Raw genomic sequence first — 23147 nt, 5'->3', positions numbered from 1 at the left:
ACTCAAATCATTTCTCAGAAAATTAACGTACAATTATTTTTACGTAATTTTTCTGTTATCTTGTTATTGAAACGATATCATTGTATGTCTGATTGAGCAACAATTGTATGGGTCTTCAGTTTTTCAAAAGTTTACATTCAAATTTCGAAAATGTGCAAAGATGTCGATGAAGCACCAAAAGCAAGAGCACAACCCGTAAAGAGAGATGCGTCATCAGTTAGAGCATCTCGTCACTCAGTTGCCCCTGAAGAAGAACCCGCTGATTTAAGTCCAATCATGCCACCACTCGAACCTGGTTCTGACAGCGAACAAAATCGTGCGGATCCAGATCTTTCCGAGGCCTCAAAGAGTGTTTCTTCATAATTTATTGAAAATTAGAACCTATTTATAATTATTCAAATAGAGAGTTCGGTAGATTCACAAAATGGATGCATGTATATTATTAATGTCTATAAATATCAATAATTCTTTCACCTTTTTACGATTTTGCTGTTTGAATTTTTTTGATATTATACGGTTAATAAAAATATATAACTAGATTAAATACATATTTGAATTTACTATATTTATTTCTTAGAGAAAGCAGCAATAGCATCAACAACAGCTTGATAAGTTGCGCAAACGCCCGTAACAATGCCAAAAACACCAAATAAGATGCATAATATATTCACCCAGTGGTAAACTGGCTTATCGCTATGCTTAACCCACATCCAGCAAGGGAAAGTGAATTGAGCAAGGCAACCACCGAGTGCTCCACCGACAAGGAGGGCCGGTTTCACTTCTGCGAGGAATATAGCGATGATTAGAGGGATAAGGTGTGTTAAACAATGAACACAGACCAACTTTAGTGGTGGTAATTTTATATGTTGGCTTTCTTTGAAGACGAAGAAGGACCATGATGCCATAACTGATTGTGCAAGCATTGGATATGCACATGAAACAACAATAAAGAAGCCAGAACGTACTACAACCATCAATATATCATTAACAGGGTAAGAATTCAATACATTACCAGCTGTATCCTTTCCGAATTGAAGGTAACCGAATAATCCGGGTATTGAAACTAAAAGGTAACAGATAAATTGGCCGTAAAAGCTCACACTCGCCTTTACTTTGACTTCTGGCTTGTAGAAGATTGACATTGCTGGAATGAATACGAGAGGAAGTGCGAAAGCTAAACCGTGAATTGAAATGGATGAGAAAATGCCCATTCCGCCTATTCCTAAAGTAATAGTGTTATTGATGCCGTGTTTTACGATATGTTCAATGCCACGGCCAACAACAGCTCCACAGAAGAAGAAAATACAGAAGACGCTACCAACTGCGAAATAGCTTAAGAAGGTAATCTTTTTTGGAATAGATAAAGCGATTGGTATGCAAAAAGCATAAACAACCATCATGATGACGCGATATCCAAGTGATGTAACATCGATATTGCCTAATTTGAACCATGATACGATCATATCGCCACCAAGGATTAAAAACCCTAAAAGGCAGCATATGAGGAAAAATAGATTGAGAATGGTCAATATACGTGAGCCAATGGGACCGAGGATAATAGCAGCAAGTTGATCAAATGTTTTGGCATTTGTATCATCTAAAAGATACAAAACCATAACAGCAGCTACCCAAGCAAGAGTTGCAATAACGGCCATAATAACAAAAGATGGAATGATTCCAATATTTGTGAATGAGTTTGGAACGGCAAGAATTCCAGAACCCATTAATGAGTCTAAAATATTGAAAATTGTACCGCATGTTTTAACTCTTTTAATATTTACAGTAATATCTTCTTCCTTTTGTTCCATTGGGTGCAATTCAGGGTGTTGTTCAACATCCTGACCGATGGATGTTGGCAAACCATCCTGACCAATCTCTAAAACTTCTTCATTATCGTTTTCCACCCCTACGGGTGGATTTGGATCGTTGATTTTCTCAAGCTCTACAGCGTTAGGCTCTGTTGCCATCACTCCGTAGAAAAATTTCTAAATAAAAAAAATCTTCATCGTTAAATACGGCTAAATTTACCAAAACATTAAAACTGATATCCTGTAGGACAAATACTCTCACTTGTGAGAGAATTTTATTTAATTTTTGAGAAGCTCTCAATTTGAGATTGTATTCACAAAAAAAGATTCTTATCTCAGAAATAAATATTGGCATGTCATTAGTTTAATTTTCAAAAAATAGCAATAGTCACTTCGTCACATTTCTCAAACGATATGTATTCAAATTTGCATCGTTTTTTGTTATTTTTTCTCTATCAAATTAAAAACACTTAATTTGGCCACATTTAATAACCACTATTATCAGGATTTTTAAATTATGTAGTAAAATCAACCTTTCAAGAAGTTGATGCTTTCACGGCATTCGTAAACGATTAAAAAGACGTTTCGTACACCTGATCTTATACCCTACAGTTTACTCACTGTATATTTCCTACTCAACAATGATATACATGTTCGATAAAATAATGATGATTTCGAATAATCGGAATTCCTAACAAGTCATGTGTTTATAATTTTCCTCGTGTACTATTTTGTGTATCACAATTTTAATCCTTAAGGGTCCACTGTAAAAATTGAAAGTCTCTCAAAATTGAGAGGCGATTTGCAAATAATCGTTATCGTCTTTTTTCGAAAATCCACTTTTCCTAGTGTTCTGATTAATATTTTGTGAATGTAACAATAAAGTATATGTTTTAGTAAGATGATAATACATTCTATCACTTCAAATCTCATAAAAATTGCAAAATCAGCGAGTTTTATAAGAACATGATTTTTTCGAATTTTTTCGCTTCTGGATGCGTGTTTTGAAAAATAGATATTTTCGAATTTTGATTTTAATTTAAGTATAAATTTTATATTAGGAATTTTTTTGACCTATTTCCAATCATTAATTCCTAAGTTTTTCTAGGAATTTAATTGAGAAGAAATTAGGAAATTCGCTTTAATGTCATTACATCCTAATATTGTGATGCATGTAGTTTATATTTATTGAGGCTAATGCCGGAATATCGTGCATTTTATAAAAAATTCAAAGAATTGACAATTGGATAGCACAAATTTAATTCTCTAGACAAAGTATTATTGTTTATATATTCAAAGCATTATCCTTCGTTTTGAAATGTTGGCAAAAAATTTTCGTGTTATTTTTTGTGTTTCAGCATAAATTATGTATTGACTTATGAAAGATAAGCATTTTATTCATTATCATAAAGATATACCAAAACAAATTGATAAAATTTTAAAAAATGTGTATTTTAGTGGGTATTATTCTGGCCAATGCCCATTTTTAAACGATTTAATATTGACCATATCAATAGCCGACTCAATGTAAAAATTTAGATATTATTTTTTTCATTATTCAAACTTTGATAAATTTTAGTATAATGAATGATTTTGTTTCGTGTATGATACAGAAATGAAAAGCTCGATTAATATCATTTTGCATTTTTTCAAGAATGTTAGAGTACATCTACATTAAAAAATCGGATTCGAATTGCGATACTGCATCAAATTGATGCACATCTGATAAGGATCTCAAAAGAGTAAAGTTAATTTTTTTGAGTTTTTTTAAGTTTTGGGCCTTAGTAAAAACACCATCTCGAGCAATATTTTTGGGACGACGATAGACCTTATTTGGCCTTACAGTGGACCCTTAAAAACACTTTGCTCAATTTAATCTTTACAAATGGTCGAGAAAAGAGTATATAATGTTAGCGAAAGAATAAATTATTAGAAAAGATATATTTATTTTCAAGATAATTATACAAAACAAATAAAAATATACAAATACATTATAAATATTAAGGTCTATATGGCATTGGAACATCAGAATCAGTCAATTCCTCAGGTAGTATAGGTTTAGAGAATCTTTCTTTTCTCAGCCTTGAATATTCGTCATCTTCGGAACTATTTTCATCGCTATTTATTTTTTCTTTTCTGTTTCTTTTCGTTTTCTTATTTGAGCGATTTTCTCCGAAGCTTTCTGAGTCAAGAGCTTCATGTCTCTTTGTTAGCCTCTCTCTATTCATGAATTCACTTCCTCTTACACTGGAAATATTATCTGCAATCTTTCTAGAAATCGAAATATCTTCGATATCAATACTTTGCAATAAACTTTGAGATTCTTCTTTCTTCGGTGGTGATTGCATTCCATGCTTCCTATATTTCCTGCGCAATGGCTGTACAGCGCCAGGTGAAATAACTGCTTCAATTTGTCTGTCACTTTTTGAAATAACAGAACCTCTATCATGTAAAAATTCTGGAGTTGGCTGATCATCTTTAGAAGAAACGTGTGATTTCCTCTTTCTCTTTGGTTTTTCGTTTGTTGGAGGAGGTACTTCCTGTTCAACTGGTTTAGTATGACGTCTTTTCTTTTTAACAACAACAATTGGTTCAATTTTTTGAGCTTCTTCTGGATTTTGATGTTGTTTTCTGTGTTTGGAAAGAGAAGGAGCTGCTATTTTGCGTTTGGAAGGAGACAATGGCTGTGTCTGTATGTTGTTTTGTGGTATGATCATTTCATCGTCTTCCCGTAATTTGATTTTACGACTATTGAATTGTTGATCGTTAATTTCAGAAGATTTTTCTGAACGAGATAATTCGTTTACTTGTTTTCCTCTTCTTTTATGGATTTTGATGTATTGAGGGGGCTCATTGCTCTTCACCATTCTCTGTTTGGCACTGTTTTCCTCAATATTCTCTTTTTCTTTCTCTTCTTCTTTTTCGTCCTCTAAAACGATGACTTTTACTGGTTCTGGTTCTTTTAATTCTCCAATCACATTTCCTTCATCATCCATCAAATCCATTGTGTTAATATCATCGCCAATGGGTACCATTGTGTCAACAGTGAATGTGTTATAATCATTCTCACTTGAATCATCGAAATAACGATTATCTTTTTCAATGATTTTTGGCGGTTTTTGCGGTTGGATTTCTGGCGGTTTTTCTTCTTGTTTTTGTTTGATGAGTTGACGTCTTTTAGGAGGTGGAGAAACCGGAGGAGGCTGTGAAATAGGTTCTGTTTTAATGAGAGAAGAGATATTAACAATCCTGCGATGTCTTGTAGTGTTTTCCGTGTTGTTTTGCTTCTGAATTGTTTCATTTGTGTCAAAAGCTTTCTTTCGGATTTCATCGGCTTCTTCTATAGTGAAAAATGAAGGGAAAACATGCTCTCTTGCAGGAAGAACGTATCCATATGCATCATAGTATGGTGAATCAATGGGGAGACTGTAGTTTGTTGTTTTTTTCTCAGAAATTTTGAGATTCATTCTTCGAACAACGAAATTTTTGGCGGCAGGAAGTCTTTCGAGGTCATCAACAGGAGGAACAAGGTTATTGCATGATGTCAATGATTCAATAAGTGTTTCATCGCTTGTTTCCCCGTTATTATCGAAAAATATTCTTTGTAACTTTGATTTTTGAAGCTGGCGAAGGCTGGAAATACCTGTATCACCAATGGCATTACCGCTGATATCAATTTCTTCTATCTTCGATATTGCCAAACTCTTAATAAGAGCAGAAATTCCACGACCTATCTTTTTACTCTCCTGGCCACGAATTGAGAGGTACTTTATATTTGACTGTTGAAGGTACTGAAGGAAAAATGAGTCTGGTTCATCATCGAAGACCCTATCAACAGATAAAGTTTGAAATTCTTTCATTCCTTGAAGGAAATTGCATAATTCTGGTCGCATTGGATTTCCATTCCACTCCAAACCAACCAAATTGAAGTTATTTACGTTTTCTAACTCATCAAAAAAGGAATTCCAGTCAGAAGGGCTCATTAACGCGTCACTGACATGAATATGTATTGGATATATTGGTCCTCGGCAGCTGACCATCTTAAATATGTTAAGTAACGTCTTTTTTGGCCAAGTAATTTCATTTGCAATAATTCTAGTCAATGGCTTCATAAATTGTATGGAAGAGAGGTTCCTTTCTTCACAGGAGTTGCCTGATATATCTAATGTTCGCAACAAATAAAGGGAATTTGATGAAATTTTACTTAATATATCTGAAACATTATGATTCGTGTATGCAAGTGAAAGATGTGTCAAGAATTTGATTGATGGTAAAAGTTGGTCTAAATTTATATTCCTTGTATATGATAAATCTAATGAAATTATGTTTGTTTTTAAAATTGGAGAAAAGAAACCAGTATAGAAGTATGGAAGTGCGGTATTATTGATAGCATTGTTCAGAGATAGTGATGTAAGCTTGTGTACTTCTGTTAATTGACAGACTGCCGCTAAATTATCATTTGATAAATCTGAATTCCGAAATCCAAAGCCATTAAAACTGAATTTGGATGTATCACATAAAGTATTTATAAACTTTGGAAAACTTTCGGTTGCTTTCGCATCTATTTTGACGCATTTTAATTTTGATAAACAATTTGAATTTTCGAGAAGTATCTTGTAAATATCGTATTTGATATCCTCGAATATAACTGTTTTAAGGTCTGGACATAATGGAAGTACTTTTACTAAATTTATTAAAATATTTTCATTAATTCCTTTAAAAATCGCTGTATCTTCATGTCTTTCAAGAACTTTTGAGAAGTACTGCTCTAACTGAGTAGGAAATTCAATATTATTAATTCGTAGTCTCTCTTTTAATGAAATTATTGCCGCATTTCGAAAGTTATTAGTAGGCGGAAAGTCAAAACTATCGAAATTCATGGATTTCAGCTCTGTTTCATTGAATAATTTTTGTATTACATGAAGAATTGATGATAAAATTTCCAATGAATTTGTTTTTGATTCAATTTTTGCTTTCTCTTTTCCGTATTTGATGATGATGTTTTGATCTACATATGATAATGATCTTAGTTGAAGAAGTGAAAGTGAATCTTTAAGACAAATGTTCTTTTTATTGTAAATATCGAGAGATCTATCAGTAACTATCAAGATACTGTTCGACATAAATAAAGAATTCACGTTTTCCTTCACTATTGCTGAATAAATTGGATTGCGGCCATTTTCTTTAGCGTCAACACAAGCTATTTCTTTCTCCGCTTCCATTTTTATTTTTTGTAACGCATTCTGTTTTATTGATGTATTTTATTATATATTTAATATTTATATCATTAGGATTTCACTTTTTGCAATATAGTATGATAAAAATAATGAATATTCGAAGAAATTTTTTCATCAAATTCGATATTTTAGAAAAATAAAGCATGGACATGCATTACCAATTACAATATATTATAGAAATTAAACAATTATTTAAATTCGCAATTAATTTTAATGAAGAACATTATATTCATATGATAATTCAGATATATGATTGAAATATAGGTTTATATGATAATGTGATAACTATACAAAGATTTATTCGAAAAAAAAATCTATACACCATCCTCCTGAAACATCTTCTAAACCTTGAAATGTAATGCTTTTTTGAAATATATACTTGAATCGGGCATATTAGTGATGTTAAATGTGTTCTCCATAGCGTAACTACCATATTCAAACCGTTTGTGAGTGTTTGAAAAATTGATAGCGATTTTGACACATATTGATTGTGTATTCTAAACAGTATGGGGGTTTTTAACGTGGATTTTGTTTTAGCGTGGAACCGTTTTTTGACTGTAGAGGTCGAAGGTTCAAATCCAGATTTTCAATTTTTTCCAAGTTGCATCTCAATGAAAATCCACGCTAAAACAGTCTAGCGTTATCTGCAAGTCCTACGAACAGGATCTCGGCGGATATAATATCAAATACATGTATGGATGCATATATATGAAATACTAATAAAATTGATGTTTATTAAAAAATATTATAATTTATTTCTTCTAAAGTTTTTATTTTATAGATTAATACATAATATCAATCTATATTGTATATCATTTTATCATTCAAAAGGAATAATAATATCAAATTAAAATTAGATCATTGTTTTTCTGAGCAAGAATGTCAAACATTGAAAATAATGTTTATTTATTTCAATTATAAACTAATTATACGATAAATATTCCCATTTATGCATTCTATTTTCTGCATTTAAGAAGATCACAACATATTTGACTAACATTAATCGTTTAGTGTAATAAATCTATACAAGTTCTGAGTATTTGTGATTCACACACTTTTTCATGTAAATTGCAGACTATTACAAAGAATCTTATTATAATGTATTAACTTTTGAGATATTGTAATGAAATATTTATATATTTCAATCAAAATTAGGTATGACATGATATTTATCATATAAATATCTTTGAAAATTTACTTTAATATGTTTCTAGATGCATCTCAATGAAAATCCACGCTAAAACAGTCTAGCGTTATCTGCAAGTCCTACGAACAGGATCTCGGTGGATATAATATCAAATACATGTATGGATGCATATATATGAAATACTAATAAAAATAATGTTAATTAAAAATTATGATTAAATTTTTCATCAAACTTCTTATTTTATTATAATATCAATTTTTACATAATAATGTATTTATTATTTCTTCAATCAAAAGTCTTAGCTGACAATGTATTTAAATTTATTTTTTTGATTAAAATGATATTAAATCAAAATATTGATATATAATGTCAATGTTAATGAACAATATGATAAATTAGGTAATATAGTATTTTTATGATTGATAATATATTTTTATATTTGATACATAGTGAGTTATGTTATATTTGCTTAAATATATATCTACACATGCATGTGATATTATATCCGCCGAGATCCTGTTCGTAGGACTTGCAGATAACGCTAGACTGTTTTAGCGTGGATTTTCATTGAGATGCATCTAGAAACATATTAAAGTAAATTTTCATAGATATTTATATGATAAATATAGTTTAATTCTTTGGTTTAATTATGTTTAATAATTGTTTCATTAAATATCCTATTGATGTTAAATTATTTTTCAGATTTTCTTCATTACCATTAATTGTCGATAAAACAGTTTAGATTTTCTTGATAATCATCATATAATGTATCATGCATCCATTAAAAGCAACAGAATCTATACATTTCAAAATGATTCAATTTCAAATGCCAAAAATATAATTTTAAATCAAGATAGTATAATATTTATTGTGTTTATGAAAAAAATATTTATTTGACTATACATTGCTATTCGGGATTCATGGTTCTTGGATTTGTATTATATATATAATTTTTAATTGTATCTTTATTATACAGAAGAGTGTTGCCGACAATTAAATTTTGTTGATGAATTAAAAGATATTCTTATATTAGATTGAACTGGATGTTTGTAAGTATTCGATATCAAATAAAATATATATGCATCTAGGAACTAGATCACAGCAGATATAATATTATGTACATGTATAGATATACAGGTTTGATATGATAGTGCTTACAATGCTTTTTGAAGTATGGTATAAAATTATTCTTTCAAAATTCTGATGTTTTAGGTGAAAATAGATTCAAGTAATATAGTTCTTGTTAACCCATTTATTAAAATACAAAAACATAATAATCAAAAAATTAATTTCAAATAAATCAAGTGTAATCATTAATAGAAACTATGCATTTAATATTGTCATCTATATATTAATTGATGTGCCATAGAAATATCTAAATAAACTATAAGTATAAGCCTAATTCTTAAGAATTATCTAAAAATTATTGTGTTAGAACAAGGTAATTGTTTAAAATATGTTTATGTATAACAGAGATATAATAAAATCAATTTGTAATAGAATGCAAGCATTTGGATAAATAATTTTTCTAGCTTCGATTTTGAAGAGATAATACTGGGATCATGGTAGAAAATTTATTTTAATGCGTTCTAACCCCAGAATTGTCTCAGAACTGCCAAATTGTAAAAATATTTATATTTATAACATAAGTTTTAACCTTCGATCTTGATTGGATATAATGACTGGTACTATGCGATTATGTGTGAACTTGTTTTTTGTGCATAGAATCTTAGGAGTAGCTGAAAAAGCTTTTTCCACGCTAAAACTTTTTTCCACGTTAAAAACCCCCATACTGTTCTAAAATTAAAGTTGATATAATTTGTGAAAAAACAGTTTTTTGTCTCATATTTCAAAGAAATATCAATAAATCGATTATTAGACAGAATGCTTCACCAGTAATGATTGCGTTACGTTATAAATTAACAATTTTGGCCAATCATTTATCTAAAATTGTCAAGAATTTAAAATTTGAATAAAGCTGTTGATTTTATAAGAGATATATATGAGAATTTATCTTTAAAATTAGTCACTTGCTATGATATATAAGTGGTTTATCTTAAAAGGTAATATCTATCAAAATTGATTACAAATTTTTGAGGAAAATCATAAATTTTCGCAGAAATAACATTATATACAAATATTAAACTTGATCTACTTACTCAAAAATTCCAAATTAATTTTAGATTTATGATTTTCATAGATTTTTTAACAATTTTTGAATTTATTTTTTATTTTTTGAAAAAAATTTGGAAATTTCGATTCATTATATCACGTTTTTACTATTTCAATAGTTATTTTTACGTTAAGTTGTAATGAATTACTTATTTTTAAGTGAAAATATAAAATAATGTCAATATTTTAAAAATAATGAGGAATTAGCAAGAATGATCAATGTAACTCTTTCATATATCATCAATTACTACTTGTTCTTTTCATTTATAGTGAATGAATATGGTTGAATGCTGCTAACGTATTCATTAACAGCTAAAGTTGAGAACGGGAAAATCAAATACTGATTCGAAACAGATTACATTGATGAATCCGTCTCTATTTAATCATTCAAAATTCATATTTCTCGATTATTATTACAAACTCTCTCAAATTAAGCAAATTATACATCATTTTATCAACATTACAATTGCAATATACATTCAATACGAAATTCTCCATTATTACAATATTTTGATTCATAAATTAACGAAAATGAAATCTTTTATAAATTTCGAATAACCAAACAACGTATAACTCAAATGTACAATCAATAAATGAATTTCAAAGTTTTTTACAGATTCAAAATATCTTTTTAAAATATTCTCATTATCAGCTTCCTTTATGCTCGCATTACACTATAGATATATTTTGCCAGGCAACTACTTTAAAAAATTCGATTTTCAGAAATTTTACATTCTTTTCTTGTTAAAATCGTTCTAATACTAGCGATCCAGATCACTGCTATGATAAATAAATATAGTGCTATTACTTTCTTACTTATTATGACTAAAAATTTATTTTTATTATTATTTTGTGCTTTATTTTTCATATATTCACTTCAGCATACTTATTTATCAGAATAATAGAGAGATTACAGGGTCATAATCCCATAAAAACTTCTTTACCATGATTAATATAATGAAAACTCACAAATTGTCATTTTATAGAATTTTTCAATATAAAATTATGATATATAGAATATGTTTAGTAAGCCTCCAAACAATCATCAATACATATCATATATAATGAAATTATGATTTTATATAAGAACTTGAACACTTTCTTTACTATATATTTACCTCGGCCTAGACGAGTTATGATCTATGCATATATTCATTCACTTCAAAATGCAATCTTTAATAATTTCGCCCTCTATCGTCGTGATCGGGATGATTATTTTCGAAATAGACCAAAAGATGATTATTTTTTTCGAAATAGACATTCTCCCTTTATGATAATTATATTGTCAAAAACAATTTCACACGAAATTAGTTACGGAAATTGAGTACCAGTTATCTTATTTGGGTATTTGCAGTAAGCAAGCGAAATGAAAAAATTGCAATTGCATTTTCATGGATAACATTAGGGAATTACGCCATCAATCCAAAATATTCTCCTACAGCATCAATAAACAAGGTATGATTACGGATTTACTAGTAAACATTTCGAAAATTTTTGAGATCTGTTATAGACCGAAAATAGATTTTTTCGGTTTTCTCTTCAAATAATTGAAAGAATGATACTATTATAGGTTTATTATATTATATAGCATATAATCATGCTATAGCCGAAAATTATAAGTTTTGAGAAGATTGAATATAACACAAATAAATTTGAATGTAAGTTAAATTGCTTGTTGTTTTTAATAGATATTTAATGAGAAATCCAATATTGCAAAATTCAAATTGAATGATTGAAAGAACAGAAAAAGTCATTCTTTTCAATTTCGAATATGTTTCATTGTATTTATAATTATATGGCAAATAAGATATTTAAACTTGATTTTTGAAGGAAAATTCACAAAATTGAATAAATTCAAATAATTTTTATTCAAAAATAAACTAGTTATTTGAGTTTAATACTAATTATCTATTCAAACTACAAAGTTTGTAATTTAAAATATTTTGTGAGATCAGATTGAATTAATTCAAGGTTCTTTTCAATTAATATTAATGACCATATTACGCATTTTCGAACATTCTAAACCAAATATATAAAAATGGGAGACGAATGTTAAATTTGCTAGATATGGGGGAGTTGTCTGCAAAGTTTTAGCTCTTATCTCTAACAAAAAATTAATTTTAAAAAAAATGACCGAATACGTTTCACAGCGAGAAAAAAATAAAAGGCAAGATAGAATTTTCTAGACATAAAGACGTTGTCTACCAAGTGTCAGCTGTTACTTCTTCTCAATACTGATATACATTAAAAATCTTTATTATTTATTTAACCTTTATTGTTTCATTAAACTTCATTTATTTTATATTATAGTTTTATTCTTTTAGCTACTTGTAAAATAATCTAATTTTATATCATCATTTTACCGGATTATTCTTCAGTACATCGATTGTGTATCTAAAATAATATCATTATCCTTATTCTGTTTTTTCCAAAATTCTTTTAAATATCTTTTTTGGTTAGATTACTTTATACTTTTTACTTTTATTTTTTAATTTCAAAAAAAAAAATTTGGTGATGTTGTTCTATTCTGTTACAATGTGCATTATCATATTCTAATGAATTATTCATTACATACATTTAAAAAAACTTGTTAAAAATGAAATTAAAAAATTATGTTTATTATTACGCTGTGAATGTGTCAACAGCGGTCATGCCTGTATCTGTATCCCATATTTGCCACAACCTTTCTGTATCTGCATTTGTGTATTTCGGTTTCAGCTGATACATTTGATTTGGCGTGTAATTTGTTCCAGTTAATGGATTAATTGGGAGATCTTCATGCGGTGTGTTATTATTGTACTCCCAAATAAAGGCAGGAATAGCCTGAATGCTTTGGCAGCGCTCCAATGTCGGCCAGAATCTCTCAATCTTCCCATTTTGGTAGGGAGAATGAGAGTCTGTATGCCGCCATTGGACGCCCCAAAGATCAAGTAGATCTTGAAAGGCGCCCCTATTTTCTGAACCGTTGTCGGTCCAGAAACAATAAGGGGCGCCAAATTCAATGAAGGCGGAAGCCGCAACGTTCGCTGTCGTCGCTGCCAGCATATCTTGTATTTGTATACACGCTAGGACTTTGCGGCTAAAATCGTCGATTATGCCATAAATATACTGGCCACGAACACCCCTAAAATAATGAACATCTGCGTGCCAGATAAGATTGGGTGAAAGCGCCCAATATCTTACTGCTGTTTCTGGCCCGGCATGCTCTAATCGCGTCTTGGTGAAATGATTTTCTTTGAAGTATCTGCGTACTTCTCTATAAGATACATCAATTTGTTGTAATTTCAAACGTTTCCATTATTTTGTTTGACCACAGGGAAAGGCCCAGTGGTCATGTATCACAGCAAGAGCTTTGATTTGGTCGTAGGGATTGACCCTACGACCTTTCTTGCCTTTAGGCAATGGGATATTCTGTAAGCTAAATTGATTTTGTAAAAAAGATTTTGAAACATCTAAATATTTGAAATCATTTGATTGAAGGGTTGGGGCGATGGGAACATGGGTGCAAGCTTCTTCCCATGCCATTTTACCTTCTTCAATCTGATTGGAAATACCAATTAGGTAAATTCGATCGACATACCCTTTGTAAGGATTCATTCTAATGAAGTACGTTAACAATCAAAATATTCTATAAGTGTCTAGTATGGAATTCAAAAGAATAAAGAAAATGGTAACGTAAATAAACGTATTATGAAATAATTTATAATTAAAATGAAAAAAAGAAAAAATAATAAGTAAAGTGACTGGAAATGAAAATTAAAATCAGTGTACAGTTTTATTTTTTTCTCGCTGTGAAACGTATTCGGTCATTTTTTTTAAAATTAATTTTTTGTTAGAGATAAGAGCTAAAACTCGGTAAACAACTTCTTTATGTCTAGAAAATTCTATCTTGCCTTTTATTTTTTTCTCGCTGTGAAACGTATTCGGTCATTTTTTTTAAAATTAATTTTTTGTTAGAGATAAGAGCTAAAACTCGGTAAACAACTTCTTTATGTCTAGAAAATTCTATCTTGCCTTTTATTTTTTTCTCGCTGTGAAACGTATTCGGTCATTTTTTTTAAAATTAATTTTTTGTTAGAGATAAGAGCTAAAACTTTGCAGACAACTCCCCCATATCTAGCAAATTTAACATTCGTCTCCCATTTTTATATATTTGGTTTAGAATGTTCGAAAATGCGTAATATGGTCATTAATATTAATTGAAAAGAACCTTGAATTAATTCAATCTGATCTCACAAAATATTTTAAATTACAAACTTTGTAGTTTGAATAGATAATTAGTATTAAACTCAAATAACTAGTTTATTTTGAATAAAAATTATTTGAATTTATTCAATTTTGTGAATTTTCCTTCAAAAATCAAGTTTAAATATCTTATTTGCCATATAATTATAAATACAATGAAACATATTCGAAATTGAAAAGAATGACTTTTTCTGTTCTTTCAATCATTCAATTTGAATTTTGCAATATTGGATTTCTCATTAAATATCTATTAAAAACAACAAGCAATTTAACTTACATTCAAATTTATTTGTGTTATATTCAATCTTCTCAAAACTTATAATTTTCGGCTATAGCATGATTATATGCTATATAATATAATAAACCTATAATAGTATCATTCTTTCAATTATTTGAAGAGAAAACCAAAAAAATCTATTTTCGGTCTATAACAAAAATTTTTGAGATCTTTGAACTCAAATGAATCAAATTTGAATGAAATATATAAAAATAAATGCGAATAAGGTGGTATATAATTTGGCATTAGTTGGCTCAGAACGATGCTTGACAAAATACGCTCAAGATTTTTAATCTTATATCAGCAAATGATTGGTCTCTGAAATTACATATAATCAACTTGAAGAATCATTTTTTAATGATATCCTTAAAATTGAATTGATTTTTAACCTATTATTTCATTCGAAGTTACTTTTCTTTGCAAAGCCATCAGCTTATTTCAATAATGTTAGGAATGTTTATTTGTTATAGGAAATAAACTATATTATCGTTTCATTTCATTCTCAAAAGAGACTTTTGAAAATTTGAATAAATGGTTTCCTTGAAATGAAATATAATTTTTAATATACTTACTATGAGTATCATTTTTGATTCGATTTAGCTTAACCTCTATGAATTATTACGGCTATTTGAAAGCCATATCAAAATAATAATTGGCCAATGCATACTACACATGATGCATAATAAGATAATTATCGCTCGTAAATGATCGTATTAACAATTTTGAATGTGGATAATCGGTTGATACGATTAAGAAAATTCAATCATTATTAATGGATTTTCCGCTTGATAAGCAAAACTACGAACTATTACATAAGATTGGCGAAACAAAAACAGGTACATATTGGGTAGCCAGGTGCAATCTTAATGGTAAACTAGTTTGTATCAAACTTATCAATTTAGATTTATTCCCTGTCACTATCGACGAATTGAGGAAAGGTGTCTCATTCTGGGCCACCTCCACAAATAATAATCTCATTCAGTATTACGGAGCATTCATTACCGATTCAACCTTATGGTTTCTCTCCGAGTACATGGATGGCGGTTCCATTGGAAATATCATGAGCTTTGCTTACCAACAAGGTTTTAAGGACGAAGTACTTCTTGCTTCTATTTTTGAACAAGTTTTATTATTCCTTGATTATTGGCATGAAAATCATCAAATCCATCGCGATATTCGTCCTGACACTATCCTGATCTCAAACGACGGAGACGTTAAAGTCGGTTCCCTCGGTTGTGCGACGTGTCTAATTCAAAACGGCCAAAGGAAGCGTGCTCGCTTCACCCGTATTGGAACAGTCAGCTACACAGCTCCAGAAGCCTTTTTGGAGAATGGATATACAGAGAAAGCTGATATTTGGAGCCTTGGAATCTCCGCAATCGAACTTGCCACCGGTAAAAACCCATACTCCTCATATGAACAGATGTCAATTCCGATGCATGTTATGTCTGACAATCCGCCAGAACTTAAACCTCAATCGGGATTTTCCACAAAATTTTTGAACTTTATCAAGGACTGTCTCCAGACAAACCCTTCCAAACGCTGTTCCGCCAAGGAATTACTCAAATCCTCCTTCATTAAGATGTCCAAAGGCAAGAAATACATCGCTGCCACTCTTATGTCAAATATGCCTCCAGTTTACAAGCGCTATGAGATGCTTCATCCAACAGAGCCAGCTACAGAGTCTGAAGTACCTGCTTGGGCCAAGATCGCTTCTAATTTCAAATTCCAAGTTTCTTCAATGAAACAGAAATCGAAATCACTTTCCGAGATACAGAATAAATCAGAAAGCAACTCCAGTGACGATTCTCCAAGCAGTCCTTCTGATACTTTGAATAATCCTGTCAGAAAGGGAAGATTCATGGTTACTTACTCTAGAAAGGGCTCAAGGAAGTGCATTCCTAAGTTTTCTTTGTCTAGATCCGTATCTGAAGAGTTTGAAAACAGAAAATCTTCAGATATCGACGCTCCAGAGATTTGATTCAACCAACTGCTTAATATTTTTACCTAAACTTGTTTTGTATTCTTATCGTTTTTATATCACAATAGTTTCATAAAAATTTTGCCTTTCTTTGGTTTGTTTTTTTCATAAACTAACCTCGTTTTTGTTTTTACAGGCGTGTATAATATTGATATATAAATAAATTTAATAGGCAATACTGCTCTTATACATCAAATAGTTGTGTCCGGTAATAAAATTCAAAAAAAAAGAAGGATTATTATTTTCGTCTGGAAAAGTGACAAAATTTACACTTTTCCGATGTTTTGTCAGGGGCGCGAAGCGACCCAAAAATGTCGGAAAAGTGTAATTCTCAGGTATATGATTATTTTTGCTTTTAATGCCGAACAGCATTTGAATCAAAAATAATTGTATGTCTGTGAATTATCATTTTCGTCTGACGAAAATGATATTTTTTTATTTTCAAGGTCTTGCTAAAAAGATAAATTTATGAGATTGCAATGCAATGATTAAGGTGGCCGATTCTGGTGGAAAAGTGCTGGGAAACGTTCCCCGAGGTAATAAAATCTGGTTTTTATGGTAATAAATTTTTTTTCATTTTTTCATTTTCAAAATATTTTTGGAGAAGAAAAAGTTGTTTCCCAGATGATTTGAAAATGGATTATGTTTCTACTATTCATATAGGAGCATACTATCCTGTATTCATCCAATTCCCATACCTTCTGGTATCACCACATCTGTGATTCTTTCACCAGATTTTCCTCTCAATTTTTTTACAAAATCTCTCAATTTCTTTACAAAAGTTCTCAATTTTCACCATACCTCATCCAAAATCTGGGGAAAAACATACGTGTTCCTCATATACTTGGGATACACCGAACTTCTCGGGCAATGGATCATCATATGATATCAATGCGAATTTCACAGTAATAATGATTTTCCATCAGATTCAGTATCCTGTGATTGAATGGGAAAGATTTGAACAAATAGTCAACAATGAATCTAATGTAATTCTTGGTATACAGCATAAACACTTAAGATCAATTGTTTACCTTCAGATATTTTAAACCCAGATTCGAAAAAAACTCATCAACTTACCTTTATACAAAGAATTTCATCCATATTTTAAATATTATGCATGTTCTATCATTACCAAAGGTTTAAATTAATTGAATTAGAGCAAACTATTTTTATTATTAGTAAATTTACTTCGCTAACTGCATATATCATTTTTTGTTACTTCAAACAAAACTGTACTTACAGATTTAAAAAATTGAGCAAATAAAATTATATTTAAATTTCAATATTTGAATAATACCATTTTAATTAAATAACTTAGGTGCTTTTTCAAAATAATACTGATTCCAAAACTTTAATATCTTAATAAAATGAAATTTGATCCACTTTAAAAAACTGTAATATTTGAAGTTAAAATTGGTAGATAATGTATAAATTATTAAACTAATTGGTTTATAAAGTTATTAAATTATTTGAATAAAATTTCGAAATACCAAGAGGAAATCAATGAATAAAGAAAAAAACAGAAAGAGAAGGAGAAAATAAAAGGAAAAAGGAGGAAAGGAAAAAAAAAGGAAAAATAATGTAGGGCATATTTCATAAATGGCGACATTAACTTTGTGATGTTCATGGCCGGAGGCGGCGACGCGCCCGAAGGGCTAGCGCTGCCGCCGGAGGCCCGATTTTTTTACAAGATTATTTTTTCCCCACTGGCTTTTCCCAGATTTTGGGTTTATCAACCAGAAACGACCACCTTACAATGATACCTACTTGAATTGCAATGCATCTATTAGGAAATTTTGGTGAAAATAAATTAAATAGTTTGAGTTTATGATTTTGACTTCGCTAAAAAAAATTGACTAGAAATTCACAAAAAATGAAACAATTTGAAGTTGATACTAGAATGATAACATGCACAAGGAGCTATTAAATAAAGTTGTGTATGGGTTGTTTGCGCTTAAATTAATAGAAATAGAGTTATAGTTCAATAATTCAGATACCAGACGAAAATGATAATTTTGTCACTTTTTCCAAAAAAAAACTATGGCTTTAGAGAATTTTCATGAAATATTCTTTATAATTTGTTGGTTTACTATCCTACATTAACTCAAAAAAATGTTAAGCAGCCATCGACTATTCCTATAGACTTACAATCCTCTGAATAATCAAGTGCGGTATTTCCTGATTTATCTTTTTCATTAACATTTGCACCATGTGAAATGAGAAGATCTGATATTTCTTTATTACAACTAATAACTGCATTATGAAGAGCAGTTTTTCCACTGTTATCTTTTCCATTGATATTCGCACCATGTGAAATAAGAAGTTCGGTTGTTTCTTCACTATAATGACGTGCTGCTTAATGAAGAGCGGTTTTTCCATATTTATCTTTTTCGTCAATATTTGCACCATGTGAAAGGAGAAATTCGACTATTTCTTTACGATTATTCTTTGCTGCAATATGAAGTGCGGTTTCTCCTTTTTTTGTTTTTTCATTGATATTTGCACCATGTGAAAGAAGAAATTCAACCAATTCTTTTTTATTACGAAATGCCGCATGATGAAGTGCTGTTAATTGATTAGAACTTTTAGCATTGATATCTGCACCTTTTGAAAGAAGAAGCTCAATGATTTCTTTATTATTATTTTTTGCTGCAATATGAATAGCATATTGTCCGTTATTATCTCTTTCATTGATATTTGCGCCATATGAAAGGAAATATTCGCAAAGGGATGGAATATTAAATTTCACCGAGTAAATAAAGCATCTATTAATATCATTAGTTTGATCATAGTAAACCAAAAATGAATCAAGATTGTTATATATTAGGGAATCATTCAAACCAATCTCTATATTGTACTCGTTCATCAAGAATGATACAAAATCAATGTTGTGTGAAATTATTGCATATTCCATAGAAGACCAGTCTGGTGTTATAACTTTCAGGCATTCACTCATAATCTCTGGATTTCCTCCCAAGAATGAAAATCGTAGACAATTATCAGTTATTTCTGAGCTGAATTTTGTTCTTAATAGCTTGAAACATCCAACTGCTCCGTGGTAACAGCATAATTCAAGTAATGAGAACCCGCCATAACCAGGTGGATATAAACTGCTATCAAATTCTTGATTTTCATCAAATCCATCTAATTCAATGAATGGGATGAAATTTTCTATATCATCATACATAATTGCTCTGTAAATTGTATTTTCTGAATGAATATTCAGATCTTCAGATTTGATTTCTTCAAAATTGTTTGAACTGTCTAAAACAATACCATATTCTTTATAGAACAGGTATATAGAAATGAATTCAACATCTGAGACCGATGTTACGTGATATTCCTCACAGATACGTTTGGCAAGTTCTAAATATGACTCTGTATAGCGATTATTATACGGAATTATGTCTAAAATATCTCTTACAATATCATCAGGAGAATATTTAATTGAATCAATCAACTCTGATTTGATCATTTGGTAAATCGAGTTTAATTCTTCATCAGTTTTTGCTTTTAGCTGATACAACGCAATATACGAATCAATGTAGTTTTTATAGATGCTTCTTAATTTGCTATATTTGCTTGAGTAAATGCCTTGATCAGACATTAAAAATTTTAGAAATCCGATATCTATTTTACCAATACATAATGAGAGAAAAATTTAATATTAAATATGTTGACATACGATGAAGCTCATAGACAAACTTGACAAAATTGCAGTATTAAATGCGATTTTGTTATTACTACACATAAGTCTGTACTCAGGGGTGATATATAATAAAGGAAAAACTGCGATTTGGAAGTACAATTTGAACAAGAATGGAAATTTGAGAAAAACTATATAAGAATATTGTAAATTCTTAATAGAATTAAAGAAAAAATAAATTGATTATTCACAAAATTAAAAAACAACATTTATTTATAAACAAAAGTATTAATTCCGATATTCAATTTTATATCTTTGATAAAATTAAGTTCAAATGGACAGACATTTTGTCCTATTTCCATGAGATCTTCAGTATCTATCACTATCATGCTTTTTGAGTACTCATCTTCTATTTTATCTTGACCTTCAGTTGTAAAGTTGTTATTTTCATTGAGAATTGCACCTGATTCTTCTTCTTCATTATCATTTAGAGCTTTTTCTTCATCATTTTCGTTATCTGCTTCATCAAAATCACTTATAATCTCGCCTTCTTCTTCCTCTTTGTTTTCTTTAACTTTTTCATCTGTCTTTGTATCTTTTGGCGTTTCTTCTTCCTCTTCTTTGTTTTCATTGACGAGATCATCTATTGCACTTAGAATTTCATCTTCCTCCTCTTCATTATTACCTTTTTCTGGTTCTTCATTGTCACTGATGATTTCGCCTTCTTCTTCCTCTTTGTTTTCTTTCTCATTTTGAGATTTTTCTTCTTCAATGATCTTGTTTTCCATGTTTTCAGTTACTTCATTAGTTTGTGTTTCATTGGCTTTATCTTCTTCTTTGATTGGTGTATCAGTTTGATCGTCGTTGACAACATTATGTTCTGCTTTATTATCATCGATCTTGTTGCTATTTTCATTGGCTCCGTGGGGTTCTGAGTGTTCTTCTTTGGATTGTTTTTGTTTTGATTCTTCTAAAACTTTGAGTTGATTTCTTGCAGAAAAAGTAGATGAAATAGAGTCTAAATCGGAATAAGATGGACGTGTATCCACTGCTTGCAATCCAATATCAAGTTCATTGCTAATAATATTGGAAAGTAACTTCTCAATGGCTGTATCATTTTCAAATTTGGTTGGAATTTTTTCTTTTGGACGGAAATCTTGATTGATCTGGATCGATGATACAAGAGATTTATCGATTTCATCAAGTAATAATCCATTTTTGACTGCCATTTTCGTAATTAAATCTAAATCTTGTGTTTCTTCATGTTCTTGCTCCAATTGGGTATGGACTAATATTGTATCTAATGACAAGCATCGGATTGGTGACTTTAGTTCTGAAAAGCTAAGATCAACAGAATATTTAGGATATTGGATTGATTCTAGAATCAATGGAATATCATTAAGTGCTTGGCGTACTAATAGTGCTGACCTCCACTTGTTAAAAATCTTAGAGATCACCTTATTATTCTTCTTGATATTTTGAACTTCTTTCTTGAATCTCCAAATTGACTGTATCATTGATGCACAGTTGTTCAAGGCGCACTTAGCATAAACAGACATTGAATCCTTATAATTCTGACGTAAAATATCATTAACATAAAATCTTTGTTTCCACGTTTCAAAGAATGTTGAAATTTGTTCAAGATTTCGTTCGTGAAGCTTTTCCTCTTCGTATTCTTGTTTGTGCTGAATGAATAACTCATGTTTGGCTCTGACACATAAGTGGGAAGAGAAATCAATCCATTTTCTTTGCAAATCGCATTGTGTTTTCTCTTCGATCAGCGCTCTACGCATTTTAATGCGCAAATACCTGATTGAGAAACTTCTCCACTGTTGTGTTGTTCCGCTGAATAATCTCAAATTCTTCTTAATTTCGAAAATCTTCTTGTTATGCAGTAATGAAATCCAATTTTGTCTGAGAGAAAACGTGTATTGTTGGTCTTCAAGGTTTTCAATCATTGTTTTCTTCAAATATTTTTTGATCAGATTCAACCATTTATCATGATTCAACGTATAAGAATGTTGTAAAGATAATGTCTTCTTGCGATTGATTCGTGATATTCTTCCTGTAAATGAAATCCAAAGCTGCCTTTTATCACTTAATTTGAGATTTCGTCTGTGTTTCCATGTAGAAAAGTACTGTTTTGTTTTTCTATTGTCAAGTAAATCTTTATACGCTTCTCCTTTTTGAGTTAGCATGTACTTATGACGTAATTTTGTTTTGAGAATCCTCCATTTTGAGGCCAAAATCTGTGACTTTTTATTGCGAACCATGTTTAAGATAGTAATGAAGTATTCATGCTTAAATTTATTAGTGATGCCTGAAGTGAATTTATCCCAGTTGTTTTTCGCAGTAAACTTTCGAATTTTTTGAGACTGTGTTAATTCGAAATTCTTCTGCATTGTATTTCTGATGTGATCGGATTCTTTTTTAATCTTTTTTAGCACAATAATTTTGTATTGATGTAATATATTATGAGAAATTCCAAACCACTTTAATCTAATCCGATTCCTGACTTCAAGCATCTGCATTCTCTGTATAACATCGTCAATACAGTATGCTTGAAGCCCCAAAAAATCCATTCTAAGTAATTCCTAACGTCCAGTGGATAAAAAGTGACACCCTTTTAATTGA

The 23147-nt window shown here is 30.1% G+C and overlaps 6 protein-coding genes across 6 annotated transcripts, besides 6 other annotated features; 2 read left to right on the top strand and 4 right to left on the bottom strand.

The window, feature by feature from the left end:
- Positions 1-111: 111 nt before the first annotated feature.
- TVAGG3_0275540 (uncharacterized protein) lies at positions 112-535 on the top strand (the record flags this gene model as incomplete). The annotated part of the gene is made up of 1 exon (XM_001327722.1): positions 151-363. One exon carries the CDS (start codon positions 151-153, stop codon positions 361-363), a length of 213 nt encoding a protein of 70 aa, XP_001327757.1.
- A 4-nt stretch (positions 536-539) lies between these two features.
- Positions 540-1974, bottom strand: TVAGG3_0275530 (amino acid transmembrane transporter protein; the record flags this gene model as incomplete). Its single annotated transcript, XM_001327721.1, has 1 exon — positions 567-1967. One exon carries the CDS (start codon positions 1965-1967, stop codon positions 567-569), a length of 1401 nt encoding a protein of 466 aa, XP_001327756.1.
- A 591-nt stretch (positions 1975-2565) lies between these two features.
- Positions 2566-3659: a mobile genetic element.
- A 132-nt stretch (positions 3660-3791) lies between these two features.
- Positions 3792-7035, bottom strand: TVAGG3_0275510 (uncharacterized protein; the record flags this gene model as incomplete). The annotated part of the gene is made up of 1 exon (XM_001327720.1): positions 3809-7030. One exon carries the CDS (start codon positions 7028-7030, stop codon positions 3809-3811), a length of 3222 nt encoding a protein of 1073 aa, XP_001327755.1.
- A 4832-nt stretch (positions 7036-11867) lies between these two features.
- Positions 11868-12585: a mobile genetic element.
- Positions 11868-12585: a terminal%2Cinverted (terminal inverted repeat of Banshee-A1 transposon ID:TVAGG3_0275500).
- A 404-nt stretch (positions 12586-12989) lies between these two features.
- Positions 12990-13961: a mobile genetic element.
- A 242-nt stretch (positions 13962-14203) lies between these two features.
- Positions 14204-15040: a mobile genetic element.
- Positions 14204-15040: a terminal%2Cinverted (terminal inverted repeat of Banshee-A1 transposon ID:TVAGG3_0275480).
- A 589-nt stretch (positions 15041-15629) lies between these two features.
- On the top strand, positions 15630-17116 carry TVAGG3_0275470 (stress-activated protein kinase signaling cascade; the record flags this gene model as incomplete). Its single annotated transcript, XM_001327719.2, has 1 exon — positions 15659-16867. The coding sequence occupies one exon, from the start codon at positions 15659-15661 to the stop codon at positions 16865-16867; it is 1209 nt and encodes a 402-aa protein (XP_001327754.1).
- A 1571-nt stretch (positions 17117-18687) lies between these two features.
- On the bottom strand, positions 18688-20492 carry TVAGG3_0275460 (proteasome regulatory particle assembly; the record flags this gene model as incomplete). Its single annotated transcript, XM_001327718.1, has 1 exon — positions 19224-20474. The coding sequence occupies one exon, from the start codon at positions 20472-20474 to the stop codon at positions 19224-19226; it is 1251 nt and encodes a 416-aa protein (XP_001327753.1).
- Positions 20493-20782: 290 nt separating this feature from the next.
- TVAGG3_0275450 (uncharacterized protein) lies at positions 20783-23094 on the bottom strand (the record flags this gene model as incomplete). Its single annotated transcript, XM_001327717.1, has 1 exon — positions 20783-22786. The coding sequence occupies one exon, from the start codon at positions 22784-22786 to the stop codon at positions 20783-20785; it is 2004 nt and encodes a 667-aa protein (XP_001327752.1).
- Positions 23095-23147: the final 53 nt, after the last annotated feature.

The sequence above is a fragment of the Trichomonas vaginalis genome, chromosome V, assembly GCF_026262505.1.
Source record: "Trichomonas vaginalis G3 chromosome V, whole genome shotgun sequence".
NCBI classification, from domain to species: Eukaryota; Parabasalia; order Trichomonadida; family Trichomonadidae; genus Trichomonas; species Trichomonas vaginalis.
Note: the sequence above shows the minus strand (reverse complement) of the source record. Positions and strands in the feature narration are given on the sequence as shown.